The sequence below is a fragment of the Drosophila takahashii genome, chromosome 3L, assembly GCF_030179915.1.
Source record: "Drosophila takahashii strain IR98-3 E-12201 chromosome 3L, DtakHiC1v2, whole genome shotgun sequence".
In the NCBI taxonomy this organism is placed as follows: Eukaryota; Metazoa; Arthropoda; class Insecta; order Diptera; family Drosophilidae; genus Drosophila; species Drosophila takahashii.
Genome location: NC_091680.1, coordinates 16,210,135 through 16,226,529, shown reverse-complemented (window position 1 = coordinate 16,226,529; position 16,395 = coordinate 16,210,135). Strand labels below are relative to the sequence as shown.

Below are 16,395 nucleotides of genomic sequence, written 5' to 3'. Positions count from 1 at the left end.
ATTCGTGAGTGATTACTGTACCCGAACTCTCTGGAACAAAGTGCAAATGTATTAGTAAGCCAGCCAGCCAGCTTGAGTGTGTTATTGTTGACTTTTTTTTTTGTTTTTTCCCTGTAGTTCGCCGGGACTGGTCCCGAACTAGCGAAATCGCCATACACCGGGGGCTTAGGACTAACTCCCGTTCATACCACCCGCAATGTAAATTTCTATCCACTTTTACCACGGCATGTCCTAGGCGGTGGTCATATGGCGAAGTTCTGCATTACCTTTCGCCACAAAAGGGACCGATAGGTGGTCCCATATTATACCCCTTTTCGCCACAAAAGGGGCCACCTATCGGACCACCTATCGGTCCCTTTTGTGGCGAAAAGGGGTATTAAATGGGACCACCTATCGGTCCCTTTTGTGGCCAAAAGGGGTATGAAATGGGGTTGGTGTTTTCAATACCAAAAAAGCTGGATGCTATGAAACTTCCCAAGAAAAAATACTTTTTGTTAAATTAATTTATTGTATTATAAGTAGACAATTTTTCTATTTATTTAATTTATATTTATTGAACAAATTCCTCTGCTGACACGTTTTTGTTGAGTTCCTCATTGTTGTTATTATTTGATTTGAATTTATTTTTAAAAAATCGTTTCTTTTGCAATTGAATTGCCTTGGGAATCAATATTTCTGCATTACCAGATTCTGAAACAATATCTAAAAAAAAATAAGATTTTAGTGTTTTAAAATAAAATGAGAACAGAAACTAACTTCGGCAAGCCAAAGTTTTAATACCCTTGCAGCTTTCAGGTATAAAATTGTGACTAGAAAAGCATAAATATAAAATAAGAATAACCAACAGTTCAATGTAGATTTATTTCTCGCTTTTGAAACTTGAACCGACAGACAGACGGACATGGTTAAATGGATTTACTTTATAGGTTTGAAAAGGTCTCCTTTACTGCGTAACAAACTTCTGGACTAAATTATAATTCCCTCTGCATGGGTTTAAATATATATTTTTCGATTTTGTTATACAAGCCTCTTTACATCAAACCATGTTTTAAAAGTGAAAAGCAGAAAAAGACAGAAAGAAATAGGATTAAAGACAGATGGCATTCTAAGTAAATAGATTGAAATTGAATCAAGAAACTAAGTGTATTATAAAAAATACAGTTATAAAAATAACCTACCGTGAAGTGCACCATAGAAATGTGTAAAGGAGTTTACGGCTTTTTTTTCCAGACAGGCCCCTAACATTAAATCCCACAACAAACTCATCTGTGAGAACCCTCCGCAAGTTTTTTAAACCCCCTTCTGGCAGCAACAACGATCTCATGGCTTTAATCTAAAAAGGAAGAAAATTTCACTAAAATATTTATATCAAAGAAAAAAGACTTACGTAGGAGTCCTTTGCACCACTATTTCTCCTTCTCCTCTTTAACAAATCGACGAATGTGCCTGTTGCTGTTCATGGCTAAATATCACACATTATTAGGTATTTCACTTGCACAACTCATGGTGTTACTCACCTGTTGACGACACTTCAGATCACAACAAAATATAACACTTTAAATGTACAATAAGACAAATTAAATACAATGTTTACAAAATTTGGCGCAAACGTTGGGTTAGTGATGGTAGCGGGGTTGGGTAGTTATGGCAATCCGTTACGATTAATATTGCGACTACCGATATCGTATAATCGATGGCAATAAAAACATTCGCTAATATTATTTTTGTTTAGTTCTATGTATATAAAATTAGGTACTTATATATTTATTTTATATATCTAAGCACCAATAAAATCCGCTTGTTATGGAAGGAAAGAAAACGTTTTGCTACTGAACCACCGCTATTGTTAAAAATATTGCTGCAGCTAAATTGCTCATTATTAAATATAAATAATATAAAAAGAAATAAAATTCTATCATTTATTATTTTATTTTATCTCATTATTAAGTTTTTATTTTATTATTTTAACTTTTTTTAAATTTGTTTTTTATATAAACAAAATAAAGTTGTATTCGTTATTAAAATCATTATATAGTTGTCAAAAATTTCATTTTACAATTTTTTTAACTCATATAGAAGTGTTCACATAGAAGTGTTCCCTCTCCGATAACTCTTTTGCTCTTGTAAAAAATACACACGCCACCTATTGACCCTTAAGGGACCACTGGGTGGTCGATCCCTTTTCTACCCCGAAAGTGCCACCGGCCCCCTTGAGAACTACAGGGTTATTTTAGTTTAACTTTTGTTTTTCGTTCGTATTTTCGCTTTGTGTCGATCGTGCAGCTGTCTCTGTCGGTTTTGGTTTGTCTGTGTGTGTGAGAGACGAGACCGCTCTGCCGCAGCCGCAGTCGCAGTTGGTTTGAAAAAAGTTTTAAATCTGGTAAATCTGAAACGAAACGCGTTTGTGGCTTCAGACGGCGAGTGGCAGTCGTACAACAAAGACGTAGTATTCCAAAGTTTCCAGAGGCCAAAAATCCCCCCTGCTGAAAAGTTGGCCAGGCAACTTTTTCAAACCGACAAACCCGCAGAAAAAAATCAACCCAAAAATACGTACAACAAAACTCCTTTTACTTTTGGTCGAATTTTTGGAAAATCCTCTACGTAAGTGAAGGAAAATAAAAACAGAAACAAGACGCTTGGAAAAAAACTAAAGCAAGTGAAAAGTGATGAAAGAAAGTGTACAAAACTGTGCCATTAAATTGAAATACAAACTGTTTTTGCCATCAGTTATCCTTGCTTGGATTTCTATACCTTAACGGATTTCGAGTTCCCGAGAGTTAACCGATTGTTCCCCAATATTTTGTAGTGCTATAGATGACCGAGAAGGATACCGTCTCGATGGCTACCGTGCAAATGAAGCCCGACTATGCGGCTAGCGAGGTCTACAGCACCGCCAGCGAACCGCCACCGGTGAGTACAGTGAAGCCCCGAATTAGCTAGACCCACTCTCTTTGTGTGTGACAAATGCGAAACTAATTACAGCCAAATTCCACATTTTGTTCGGAAAATTGTAGCTCTAATTACTGTTTTGAACCGAAACTAATCTAATGATCAGGGAAATTACAATTAAAATTTTTCTTAAAATTCGTAAAATTTTGTTTGTTTTAAAATGAAATATTATCTAGACTTAATACTACGAGAAAAAGTCCTTAAAACATCCGTTTAAAAATTATATTTTTTTTATAGTATTCATCTTTTGTTTTTAGTCTATTTTTTTTAAGGGAAAAACCCCAACTATATTTCTCTGCTTAGCTGACCCGCTGAACGCTGATTGGCCAGCAGCCAAGTGGGTTAGAAAATGCCAGGGTCACCCTTTGACTTATTGCATCCGCTGACGGACCACAGAGCGTATGCGCAATGCGGACTTTTTTCTGCACGCAGCTGCAAACGTGAGCTGCATTTTCACCAAATCAGTCTGCATCGCATGCATAAGCAATTTGCAAAACCCCCCTATTAATGTGCAATTTTAAAAATTATTATTGTCTGACAGCCGAGAGGGAATCGCATGCAACGTGAGCGGCTTTGACAATTTTTCTGCGGCCTGACATTTCCCTGGGATAGTCCAGAGTCGTTTGTATCTGCAAGATACAAGATTTACCCATACCCATAACCATACCCATGATCGTTTCTCGGCAAGGTGTGAATGGATCTGTGTATCCGATATGGTTGGACAAATAGAAATCCGCCTCAATCCGAATCTCGGAGAGCTCTAACGCTATAGTCACGACACGCTAATAACGCGAACCCTAAACAAACACCATATCTATATAGACTGCGCCACCGCTGGGTACTTTGACTCGTTCAACTTGTTTTCCCTGCCATACCATATATATATATAAGTATATAAATATATGGAAAATTATTAGATATCTGGGTGTAATCTTGTCTGTGTGTGGGTTAAATTAAAAAAAAAATTTGCATAAATTGCACTGTACATTTTGCATTTGGCATTCAACCGTCAGCATCCGCATCAGCCATAAAATGATTTGTGCGGTACCATTCACGCGAGGGTTTTCCCCTCCCATTATTATCGCCTTACCAGCGGCACAGTGAAAGCAAATAGTTATCTAACAGGCTCAATTGAAGTGCACACTTTTATTAAGGCGAAGTAATAAAGATTGAAAACCTGATTGGTCAAGGTATTAAAAGTGAAGTTCGAAGATTAGATTAAAAATATATACAGAAAGGCAATAACCTATTTGTTTCACTGTTTATGGAAAATGAAAATAAAGTATTTGTATAATTACCAGTTTTTTGTTGAATTTTTAAACGCTTTTAATGGATCTTAATGACTGTAAACCAAGCCATTAGGAAGCCCCATTAGGCATAAAACGCAGTGCTTTAAAATCAGTAAATCAGTAAATGTAATTATCATCATTACTATTTACTCAATAAAAAATATGTTTACATTGGATTTTTGATGAATAAAAATAAATATTTCAATGACTTTAATACAAGCCAATGACTTCGATATGATATAAAGAGGCGATAGTCTGACCTTTCTAATAACTCAGTCCATCAATCAATATGTTACGTCAATACGTCAATAGCACTGTCTTAGCCTTCACAAATCGACCCTTGGCCCAAAGCTTTCCCTTTTGTGCAGTATTTACCTTTTAAGTCGTAAGTGTTAGGTTTTTTACCTCAAGTATTATTAACGTTTTGTCTTCTCTTGTTTTTATGTACTTTTACCTTAATGAGTATGTGTGTGTGTGTGCACAACACTCGAAACAAAAACCACAAAAATCGTTTTTCTTTCGTTGGTTGAAAAAAAAAATGTGAATGCAAAAAACCGAATCCCAAAACGAACCCGAAACCGTGATTGACAATATGAAATTTTTTCTATTCCCCCGCACTCGCCACCACACAAAAACAACACTCAAAACCAACCACAGATGGGATTTTTTAACTTTAATCATCAGGTTTGTCGCTCAAGTCTTTTGTCTGCACAAAAATCATCACAAAAAAAAAAATTAAAACCTCATCAAGTAGAGTAGAGTAAAATAGAGTGCCAGGCTATCCATTCACTTCCACTTCACTTTGCCTGGTGTTGATGATGATGATCACTCACTCCGATCGCAGCTCACTCACAACTCACTTTCGCAACTGCATTTTGGGGCCACGCCAGCCACGCACGTAAAGGTGTTAACAAAAAACATTGCACATTTCGAAAAAAAAAAACAGAAAAAAAAACAAGGTATAGATATACATATAACCGAGAAAAAGCGGCCTCACCTGACTGCACCCACACTTTTGAGAGACTCTTCGTCTTCAGTTTTCTCTTGGGCTTGCCATTTCCTCAATGTTGCGGTGGGTTTCCTGTTATGCAATCGAAGATCCCCAATGCGGAATTCACATTAAAGTATACCTATTCCTAGTCTTGCGGCTTTTTGCATCCACTTGTAAATTTTTGCACCTTACGCCGAAAGCTCTGTACATACACATTAGTCACGGACTAACTCTGCTGGCAAGGCAAATATTTGCGATGATCTAAGACGCAGTTTGGTTGATTAAAGCATTTTTATGAACACTTGCCAAAAACTTTTAACAATCACTTATTGTTTATTACCTCATGTCGCATCTTTTAGCTGACTGTTGAGCTTTTTAACGACTTCGCTCGAGTCACCTCTTTCGCGTAGAGAAATGTGTACTACTTTTAAATCATTACTTTTAAAAACCCATTGATAACAACGTATTAAAGAAATTGCATGCCTTTTCTAGAACTAGAGCTTAAAAATATCGACAGTTTATTATTTCTTGATATTTATACTGAATCGAAAATATCGATTTTTTTCAAGCTCTACTTAGAACCTCTTTCTTGTTTCTTGTAAATAAACTGTAAGTCACACACAAAACTCTTTTCGCACCCAGCACTTTTTATTCAAACTTCTCTGCAACTTAATCATTTTGAAGGGGAAAACGTGCTTGGCCACGTTAAAGAGTATTTTGTATTTTGTAGAGTAAGGTCGGCGCTTTTACCTGACCCTGAAAAAAAAAAAAACCGACACACAAAGAGGTCATAGACAAAAGAGCACGTAGAAATATTAAATGGCAAACACACAAAACTAAATCTTAAAACTGCATTGACAAAACCTCATAACTAATATGATTTTCTGTATTTTCTAGGCCTACAAGCGTCAGGCGAATTCGGTGAAAATCGCCAAGATCACCGCCTTCACCATCATCGTGTCGTCCTTCATTCTGGGATCCTTCATCCTGGCCTCGTCCTATCTGCAGGCCAAGGCCTCTTGCGATCAGGTTCAGGCCCTCGATTCGGTGCTGGAAAAGGAGCTGATGCTCGAAACCCTGCAGCAGGTGGGCAAGGTGAGTCGAATAAAACGCATATTGAAACCGATATACCAATCTGTACAATCCGTTGTGCTTCAATGATCCGCTGCTATGGCAGATCGGTATCGTGTTCGGGCTCTGGGCCTTAAAATTATATAGTTGGGTAATAATGGTTCGCATCGTTTGGCTGCACACGCCACGGTTGGAAGTGAACTCCCAAAATAAAGTAAAAAAAGTTCGAATATTAAGCCAAATTAAATATAATTACCGGAAAATGTAGGTATAATCTGTGGTAGCCGAAAAATATTCGCCGTTCGTGTGGACTCGGTGTAATTTCCCTGAAATGTTGTTGACTGCACGCGCTATTAGTTCCATGGAACCGCAGACTTGAGACAGGCACTGTGTCTGTTTATACACGAAATATGATATATTTATTTTAGCTCAATTAGTAGAAATTTCCTTTGGAGAGAACTGCTTTTACTGGAAAGTTTAATGACTTTGTACCGATTTCAAAAATGTTTTTGCCTTTTTAAATATAAACATTAAAAATAATTTAAATTTATTTATGAATTGCACATTGAAAATACTTCTATAATTGTAAAAATTGACAACTCTAAATGAAAAGTTAATTGAACTTCACTCAACTTTTAAGTGACTGTAAATCACTGAAACAATTATTGGCAAATATCGCTTAAACGTTTCCTAGACATTTCTTTATATATAAATCTTGCCACATAACTGCCAATTCGATCAAAAGTGATTGAATAAGCACCTCTAAAGCAATTTCGCATATTCACATGTAACAGCAACAAAAAAACTGTTCAATTGTTTGCTTCCTTGAGAAATTTCACGCATGTAAGCGTAACCAAATGGCCATTATACGTAAAAATAAAAAAAAAACAGCTTTATAGACACACCATAAAACTATGGATATAAAAAGGCTGATTGATGATTGGACGACTGGATGACTGGGCAAAGAGCATAATTCAAATTTAATGACTTACGGTCCAATCATTTGCATTCGTGTCATCAATATTCAATTAGCCGATATGGAAAGTGCAAAATGAAACAAATTATGCATAGAGTTTATAATCACTGATCAGGTTATTCAACCCGAAGTGCAGATGGCTTATGTAAACCGAATGAACGAGCAAAACTCAGCGAATGCAACGATAAATTCAATCAAGCGAAATTCCCATAATTTGACGCTTAAGTGGACACCAAAATGGTGGAGTTCGCTTTTGGAGCTTGCGACATAATAACCAGAGAGCAAACAATTGCGAATCAAATGCCAGACAAAGTGAAAGCAGCATTCAGTAGTACGTACAACAGCAACAAAACAGCATGTTGCAAGCCACATACAAAGATACAACCGAAATCCACTCAAGCGGGCGTGGGCGCAGCAATTGTTGCTGATGTTGCTGCTGTGTTGCTGATGTTGCTGCTGGGGCATCCGAAATGCCAGAGATCATCAGCTGAAAGAGCAGCTGCAACTAGAGATGGTTCCAAAAAATCGTGAAAGTGATTTTTTCCCTAGGCAACTTCCCCCTGTTGAATTGAATGCAATTGTTATGTGATCAGCGATCACCTAAAAAGCCAAACCCTCCTAAAAAAATACACCTTTTTATAAAGTCTCATTATCGGAATATATGAGCCCAATTAATTTGATTGTGCTGCGATTTCATGGATAAGAGTGAAAGCTACAAATAATTGCATAGCCAGCTTAATGAACCATTGTTGCAGCAAAGTTAAGAGTAAATTACATACTATTTATATAATAAAAAAACAGATTCCAATTTAATAATATTTTAATTAATTATTATTAAAGTAATATAATAGATCTAACTGTCATATCCCCGAAATATGATTTTAAACCATTATGAGATCACAATTCCTAAAATATATGGTTTTTATAAGACCTTCTTACTTTCTTAAGAATATCAAATGGAGTCAATGCTCTGCCTTTTAAAGACCTCTCCGCCTTAATGGTTTTTTCCCAGAATCCAAATGCAGTTAATAAATCCTCCACCTCCCAAAATGCAATTTCATACACCTCCGTTTGCGTTAATATCTCCTGCTGATGAAGATCTTCTCACGTGGCCATCGCTTGCAACAGCCGGGCCATAATGCAATTTTGCTGTCATTTTTTGGTTTTTTTCCTTGTCTTTTTTTCGTTGGTTTCTTTTGCCGGCTGGCGCCGATTGGTACCAACCAAAAATATAAGCAAACTGAACAACCTTTCAGGCAAACATCCCAAGCATCCAACAAAAAGCCATCAGCAGCCGAGAGACCAAAGACCGAAGACCTGAGTTCCATTGTGGATTTGGCCATTGCCGTTGACTGTTTGCCATTTAAGGCAAGTTGCGCGCTTGAGTCTTTCGTTTTTTTCTGTTTGTTTGTTTCTTTTTGACAAAACAAATGCTTTTTGGCCTGACGATTATGTAATGTACCGACATACTGGCAGCCAGCATATAGGTAAATATAATTTATCTGCTGTTGTGCAAAATCGTTTGGCACTTGGACAGAAGACAGACGACGACGGAGAGGAAAAACTTATTATGCCGGCTAAGCAAATGGATTTTTTTTATGGATGATTTCCCTAAAGAAATTGCCGTGAGCCGCCTCTAGAATTACAATTGCAGCCGCCGACGACGACGACTGACGTGCGTCAGTCACTCGGGGGCTATAAATAAAAGTTTTGCAAATTAAATGCCTACCGTCTGCCTTTCGGACGCTTGTCTGTCATTTTAATTGCACAGAGCGTTCAATTTGTAATCATTTAATTGTCATCTTAATGCGACTCGAGTCGATTCCCCACATGTCCCTCGCAATAAACAAATTAGGGGCAGACAAATGTTCTCATTGTATTATAATAGATCTTATCTCCAGACGCGCCTGGCCTTGAAAATCAACTACGAATGCGAAAAATAAACAATCAAATTGAGCGAACTTGTTTGCTGAACTGGTTGGGTTTGGTTTCGATTTCAGTTTTTTTTCTGCTATTTTCCTCTTACACATATGATTTTAAAGTGAAATTTACGGATTGTGTGTCACCTGGCCGGGGAGCACATGACTCAAGATTGACTCAGTTTTCGGTCCATTTTGCATATAGACAGGTTTTAGTTGAAGACGTGCGGTTTTTCTGAGAAGCTGTGGAAATTTTTGTTTAATTTGCGTTTAAAGCTGGAAGTAGTCAAATTTGTATGGCAGTATATAAATTTAAGAAGTTGGAAAAGAGAAAATATTAATTCTCTATCCAGAAAAAAATTTCGACATGAAATAGGGTCTGTCAATAAAAAGCCGATATGATTAAACTCAAATTTATGATTTAACCATATCATCTTGACATGTTATCATTTCATAAAAGTCATAAAAATATTCTTTTAAAATAGCAAGTACAGAATTTTTTAAACAAGTATTTTAAAATCAGATAAGATTAAATCTATGTTCATATCAAAATGATATGCACATATCAATCTGATGTTTTGTCAGTTTTTTTCTCTGTTGAATTCTTTATTTTAAAAGTGAAGGGGAAGTACATATCCTTCAGCTCTATCAATCCAAACTTCCTATTCTAAAAATCTTTAAAACAAAATACATAACTCAAGCATCTAGAGGAAATCCGAAGAGAACTCGTCTTGCTTCAATGTCAACCTCTTTTGTCAAGTACACGGTGACCTGCAAAATAAGCCATCCACAAACCGGATATATAAAACATTATCCGAAATCACCCCTATCCCGCTTTTGCTCCGCCCAACTCCCCCTCGTTCGCGGCTCGGCATTAATGAGTCTCATATAATTTAAATTTATTTTTCGTTTGTTTATTTCTGCGGCGGCCATTGCGGCTGGGCATGAATTTTTGCTTAGCCACGATCCACTCGGTATATAACCATTTGTTCGAGTCGTCGATTATGTAATTTCGTTGCCGTTTCGCTGCTGTTTTGTTTAGACTTCTCGAGCCGCAGCAACAACAAGTTTATTCCGATGGCATTTTACTTTTTTGTGTGTTTCGGTCGTATGTAGGTTGGGGTCACATCTCCGCCGGGCAATTGACTGCGATGACTGCCACCGGGTCGGGGGTCTGTGTCTATGCCCCTCATTGTTTCCAGCACGAAGAGCTGGCAAGAAAACCAGCAAAAAGCAGTCAAGAAAATAACGAAAACAAACCTCAAGACCGAAGCTCAGTTTCAGTTGAGAGACTAAAACAACTTTGTCAATTTAACGATACAAAACGATGGGAAATTGGGGGATTTAAAATCACATAACATGATCTAAGACTGAAAGTTGTAACTTCAATTTTAATCTGCTTAAAAAATGATGTAAGATTTTTTATAGCTTATAATAGCGGAAAAGGGAGCCCAAGAAAAATTCTAAAATTAGCCTTAAAATTATTTAATTTTCAAAATAACGTTTAATACTAATTACTATATTCTTCATATTTCTAGGAACTTCCCCGTGCTGAGCCCCTGCTGGGAGGAACTGCTGGATCGGCCGATGATTCCGAACTGCAGAACCTGGAGCCAGAGAGTCGCAAGACTGAAGCCACCCAGGATGCCGAGGAGCACTCCGACAAGGATAACTCTTACTCCGACAGCGATGAGACCGATGAGCTGCAGAAGTATCCCGGCAAAATGCCACTCGAGCTGGACTTGAGTGACCTGGCTGCCGCTATTCTGCGCAACAACAAGAAGTAAGGATTAGTTATATAGTTAATTTAATTATAAATAGTATATAATATATATTAAAAATATAAATATAATATTTTGGTATCGAAAAGCAAGAGCGAGATAACTTCTACCTCTAAATCAAGATCGCTTTACCTAAAAAAAAAAATTGAGAGAGATTTCGCCTTGTTTTCAAGAACATTTTTTCTCGAGTGAGAAGATTTGGTCTTAAATTTTTCCTATTATATTTTAGACATTAAATCTATAAAATCCTTCCCATTCCCTATAGATCTCGCATGAACTGTGTGGTGGAGCGCAAGCACGCCGAGGAGATTGTCGACTCGCCCTCGAAGACGGTGGCCCTGCCGTTCGGAGTCAACCTGACCACGGATCCCAAGAAGGCCCGCATCACCGGCGAGCGGATCTCGATCTTCTGCGACGGCGGCGACGAGAAGGATAAGGAGGAGAAGGAGGCCAAGCGCCAGCGGGAGCAGGAGGAGGAGGATTCCGATGAGGATAGCGAGCCCCTGAGACCGATGTTCATTCCCTTCCAGCGTGTGCCGATTCCTTTCGGTCGCATTCCCGACCAGATGCCATTGACCCACATGCCACAGAGAATGATGCCCCCGGCCATGCAGATGCACCAGCAGTTGCCTCATCAGCAGCAGCAGCAGGGACCCATCATCATCCGCCAGCTGCCTCCTCCGTTCCAACAGCTGCCCATGCGCCCACCAATGCCGCCACAGGTGATGCAGGCTCCTCGCATGGAGTCCTCCGAGGAGTCGCAGATGCCCAAGGTCCAGACCGTGCGCATTCACATGCAGCAGATCCCCTTCCGCGAGATCCATGTGGCCGACGATGTGCCCGTCCAGATTCCCTTCCGTGAGTTGCAGCAGCGCCAGGAGATGCAGCAGCGACAGGAGATGCAACAGCGACAGGAGATGCAGCAGCGACAGGAGCAGCGTGATACCCCCCAGATCCAGATCCAGCCCATGCCCTTCGGAATGGCCCTGCAGCGCGTGGGCATCACCGCCGAGGATCTGAAGAACATTCAGCGCATGGCCGAGGATCGCATCACCGACGAGCTGCGCCGCCTGGCCGCCGAGGAGGGAGCCGAGTCCAGCGAGGGCAGCGAGGAGGATGTCTCCGCCTCCGGCGAGCAGTCCACCACCGAGGCACAAAGCACCGGACAGCAGCAACAGCAGACCGTCCAGCCTGAGCAGCATCAGCAGGAGGAACAGAACCAGGAGGTCAGCCAGGAGCAGCGACAGGAGCAGCAGCAGGAACAGCAGGTGCCCCAGATGCGCATCCAGCGACTGATCCTGCAGCCTCTGCCGGAGCAGCCACGTGATACCATGACCCCGCCCATGCCCGATCAGCCCCAGCAGCTGCCCTTCGGCCGCATGGTCTATGGCCGCAGTCTGGCCCAGCCCGTCCGCATTCCCGTGCCCATGATGCAGGCCATGGAGGGAGGAGCCGCTGTCCCCGAGGAGTCCCAGCGACCTCACTGTGAGTACCTATTCTTTGGATATATATGTTTTTAGTACACTCTACAAAAATCTATATGAAACATAGATTAATTTTACATTATTTAAGATCAATGTTAATTTGATATGCGGCAAGGTAAAAACGATATGGATATGAAATTTACATGGCCATCTCGATTTTACGTGTACATGTTTTTTTGGGGGTAAATTAGAAATTAACGAAAATATTATTACGCTTTGAACCGGAATAGTAAATGATAAATGAATAAATGTCCATCACATAATTTAATAAAAGCTATAAATATTTATCAATCAATTTTGCAATTTAGAGTCTTGATATCAAGTCATTATAATTTATATTTTTTATCTTTTCACATTTTTTGTTTGACTAGAAATATTCTAAAAACTTGAATTACGTTTAAAACCAGATTTGAAAGTTAATATACCATTAATTGATGCTGACAAATGTAATTAATCTTGGGACAAGATATTGCGGTTATTAAAAAAACTAAAATGAGCAATAAATACATTAAGGAAGAAATAAAAAATATATAAAAAATGAATGTTTTTAGATTAATGAATAATTAAATCCATTTTCCCTTTACAGTCGTTCAGCCTCGTTCCGTTTAAGTAACAAGAAGACCACGCCTGTGATTGCTGCTGTGCGAATCGAATCTCGACGAGAGGATGAGGATAGAACGAGAAGAACTAGGAGAAGGAGTCATCATGTCCCCAACTAAACCCGAAGAATCTATTGAATTGTAACCGAGTCGTCTCGATTTGTTTTGATATTAAAGCAGCTTTAAAAAAAGAAAGACATAAACACCAAAACTAAATCAAAAAGTTTTAAATATTCCCTTTCGGCTTTCTTCTAAAACTTTTTTTTTACAACATTCCAATCAACACGGAAACATAAAATATTCTCCTGTGAAAAAGAAAATTGTGAAAGTTTTCCAAGTGTTTTTTTTCTTTCAGTTTTTTTGAATTGTCTACAGTTTTGTTTTCACATTCACACAAATAAATCCGATGGAAATTTTTGTACATAAATTATTATCGTATTTTTAATTAATTAATTGTCATGTGTAGTTGTTAGTAAATTAAGAACGATGCTGAAGCTGATCTGATCTTGATATAATCAAATTCCAAAACCAACGACAGCAAAGAGAAATTTGTACATTTTATATAAATATATATACTATATACACACACACATTTTAAAGCGAATAAAATTGTGGATAATTGGAAATCAAACAAAAGTTCATTTTAATTTGCATACGGGAAAAAGGAGTTTTAAATATTTAACTAAACAATTTAAAGATAGTCCTGAAAATCCATTGTTTTACTTGGGAAATATATATCGACGATACCTATACCAATTTTCCTTGATTTTACAAAAGTTGTACAGCCTTTTCCATATATAAATTCTTCGGTTCCCAGCCTATAAAAAAAACATCCTTCGAATCTTAGCATCGTTTAAATTTTATTTTATTACGTCTCCACGCATTTCCGTTTTTAGATACCGCTCAAATCATACAAATTCGCAAAAATCGAACAATTTTATTTGTATATACTTTCATCTTCTGCATTTCCTCGTTTTTACATTTTTGTGCTTGTCTCTCGTTTACAGTTTATGTATATAATATATATATATATTTTGATCAGTGTAAGTTATATGCTTGTATATACAGATTTTGCACGTGCACAAGACAGGGTAATAACAACCGATGTCAGCGGCTTCCTTTGGCTCAGCAAGGATGCGCAGTGAATTTGTTGGTTTCTCTTAATTTTCTTTACAATTACCTCGTGTATAATATAGTATGACTAATCGTAAGTTGCATTGACGAGTGGGTTAGATGGGGGGGTTTTCTTTTTGACTTTAAGGATTAGGGGTTTTTGGGTGGGTGATGTACAATACGTTTTCGTAGCGCTTTCTCTCGTTAAAACTAAATTCGTCTAAGCCTTAAAAACAAAACACACGCTTGATTACAATTACATTTCATAACCAAAAGAATTATGAAGAAAACATATACACGGAGCTGGAAATAATATAATGGATCTAAACACACAATCTTTGTTCCTGGTCGGACTCACTCATCACTTGTATCACTGATTTCACCGATTTGCTCAAGTTGTATCCTCTTATCCTTGATCCTCTCCGCCTGTTTTTTTTTCTTTCTTTCTCTCCTATAAAGCTGTAACAACGCGAACGTAATTCCACAATAAGGTAGTTATTATTATTATTAGCACTTCATCTCTTCGTTGACTATGACTATGGGGGTTTTTTCTGGGGGGAGATGATCTTCTAGCCATTCTCACACTGATGACCCTCGCAGTTGCCCCAGAAGATGCAGTTGCCGACGCCACTGTAGCATATTAGCGATACGGCTGTGAGGAATACCAGGCTACAGATGGTGCAGGGCTTTCGCTCCAGGAAGAACCCAACCAGGTAGAGCACTATGAACATCACGTGGGTTTCCATTAGAGCCGGATTCGTGGGTTTCGGTATCAGTAACACGGGTAACAGGCATTGTAGGCAATACATTCTGTGTGCAGATGGGTGGGTTGATGTGTTCTATGTGTTCTGGGTTCTATTAGCGAGATCGTTGACGTGGTCTTCCGCGCGGCCTGCAAATGTCCCAGGAAAAACCCAGGGGGGTCGAGGTTAGTTTTAATTGTTCTATAATTACTATCAACCGAAGTCCTGGGCAAAGACCAAAAACGTCAGCAGTCCAAGAATATTTTGTAAGTGGTCTTGTTTGGATCTTTACTGCTCGGCATTACCTCTCCGGGGGCCTCCTGGCGCTGACCTCTTGGTGCTCGACTCGTTTACTTGCTCGTTTGTTGTGCGTCGTTTAAAATCATCACATATTTACCCAAAATTCTCTAAACATTGTTATCTATCGGACCATTTCGTTCTGATATCGATATATCGATAAGGGTTTTAGTGGTAGTGTTGCCAAGTGCCCGATTCCGGTGCGTTGTTATTGCTGGTTCCGCGGAACCAATGGAACCATTCGAACCATTGGAACCACTACAGAGCGCCAGAAATTTAAATTTAAATATTAACATCTGAAAAATTCTAAAGGAATTTAATTTCAGTTTCAGTTTTTATACCCTTGTAGAGGGTATTATAATTTCACTCAGATGTTTGCAACGCAGTGAAGGAGACGTTTCCGACCACATAAAGTATATATATTCTTGATCAGCACCAATAGCCGAGTCTATCTAGTCATGTCCGTCTGTCCGTCTGTCTGTCTGTCCGTCTGTCCGTTTCTATGCAAACTAGTCTCTCAGTTTTAAAGCTAGTTTCAGCACCTTATCACTGCCTACTTTCAGCACCTAATCACTGCCTACTTTCAGCACCTAATCACTGCTTAGTTTCAGCACCTAATCACTGCCTACTTTCAGCACCTAATCACTGCCTACTTTCAGCACCTAATCACTGATTACTTTCTGCACCTAATCACTGCTTAGTTTCAGCACCTAATCACTGCCTACTTTCAGCACCTAATCACTGCCCAGTTTCAGCACCTAATCACTGCTTAGTTTCAGCACCTAATCACTGCCTACTTTCAGCACCTAATCACTGCTTAGTTTCAGCACCTTATCACTGCCTACTTTCAGCACCTAATCACTGCCTACTTTCAGCACCTAATCACTGCCCAGTTTCAGCACCTAATGACTGCTTAGTTTCAGCACCTAATCACTGCCTACTTTCAGCACCTAATCACTGCCTACTTTCAGCACCTAATCACTGCCTACTTTCAGCACCTAATCACTGATTACTTTCTGCACCTAATCACTGCTTAGTTTCAGCACCTAATCACTGCCTACTTTCAGCACCTAATCACTGCCCAGTTTCAGCACCTAATCACTGCTTAGTTTCAGCACCTAATCACTGCCTACTTTCAGCACCTAATCACTGCTTAGTTTCAGCACCTAATCACTGCCTACTT

The 16,395-nt window shown here is 38.9% G+C and overlaps 2 protein-coding genes and 1 long non-coding RNA gene across 5 annotated transcripts; 1 reads left to right on the top strand and 2 right to left on the bottom strand.

Moving 5' to 3' along the window:
- Window positions 1-512: 512 nt before the first annotated feature.
- LOC138913138 (uncharacterized) lies at window positions 513-1,954 on the bottom strand. 2 transcript variants are annotated; one of them, XR_011418752.1, is made up of 4 exons: window positions 1,518-1,954; window positions 1,388-1,462; window positions 1,179-1,333; window positions 513-702 (listed from the first exon to the last, which is right to left on the bottom strand). It is a non-coding gene; the product is annotated as an uncharacterized lncRNA (long non-coding RNA). The 2 variants fall into 2 exon arrangements; XR_011418753.1 differs by lacking the exon at window positions 1,179-1,333 and having other exon boundaries at window positions 1,518-1,847.
- Window positions 1,955-2,400: 446 nt separating this feature from the next.
- Msr-110 lies at window positions 2,401-13,486 on the top strand. Of its 2 annotated transcripts, XM_017152594.3 has the most exons (7): window positions 2,401-2,601; window positions 2,807-2,910; window positions 4,896-4,922; window positions 6,127-6,324; window positions 10,734-10,978; window positions 11,242-12,461; window positions 13,047-13,486. In XM_017152594.3, exons 2-7 carry the CDS (start codon window positions 2,815-2,817, stop codon window positions 13,067-13,069), a joined length of 1,809 nt encoding a protein of 602 aa, XP_017008083.3. In that variant the 5' UTR covers window positions 2,401-2,601; window positions 2,807-2,814; the 3' UTR covers window positions 13,070-13,486. The 2 variants fall into 2 exon arrangements, with proteins under 2 accessions (XP_017008083.3, XP_070071764.1); XM_070215663.1 differs by lacking the exon at window positions 4,896-4,922 and having other exon boundaries at window positions 2,402-2,601.
- Window positions 13,314-15,368, bottom strand: bc10 (BLCAP apoptosis inducing factor bc10). The gene is made up of 2 exons (XM_017152612.3): window positions 15,221-15,368; window positions 13,314-15,064 (listed from the first exon to the last, which is right to left on the bottom strand). Exon 2 carries the CDS (start codon window positions 14,979-14,981, stop codon window positions 14,742-14,744), a length of 240 nt encoding a protein of 79 aa, XP_017008101.1. The 5' UTR covers window positions 14,982-15,064; window positions 15,221-15,368; the 3' UTR covers window positions 13,314-14,741.
- Between the last annotated feature and the right edge of the window lie 1,027 nt (window positions 15,369-16,395).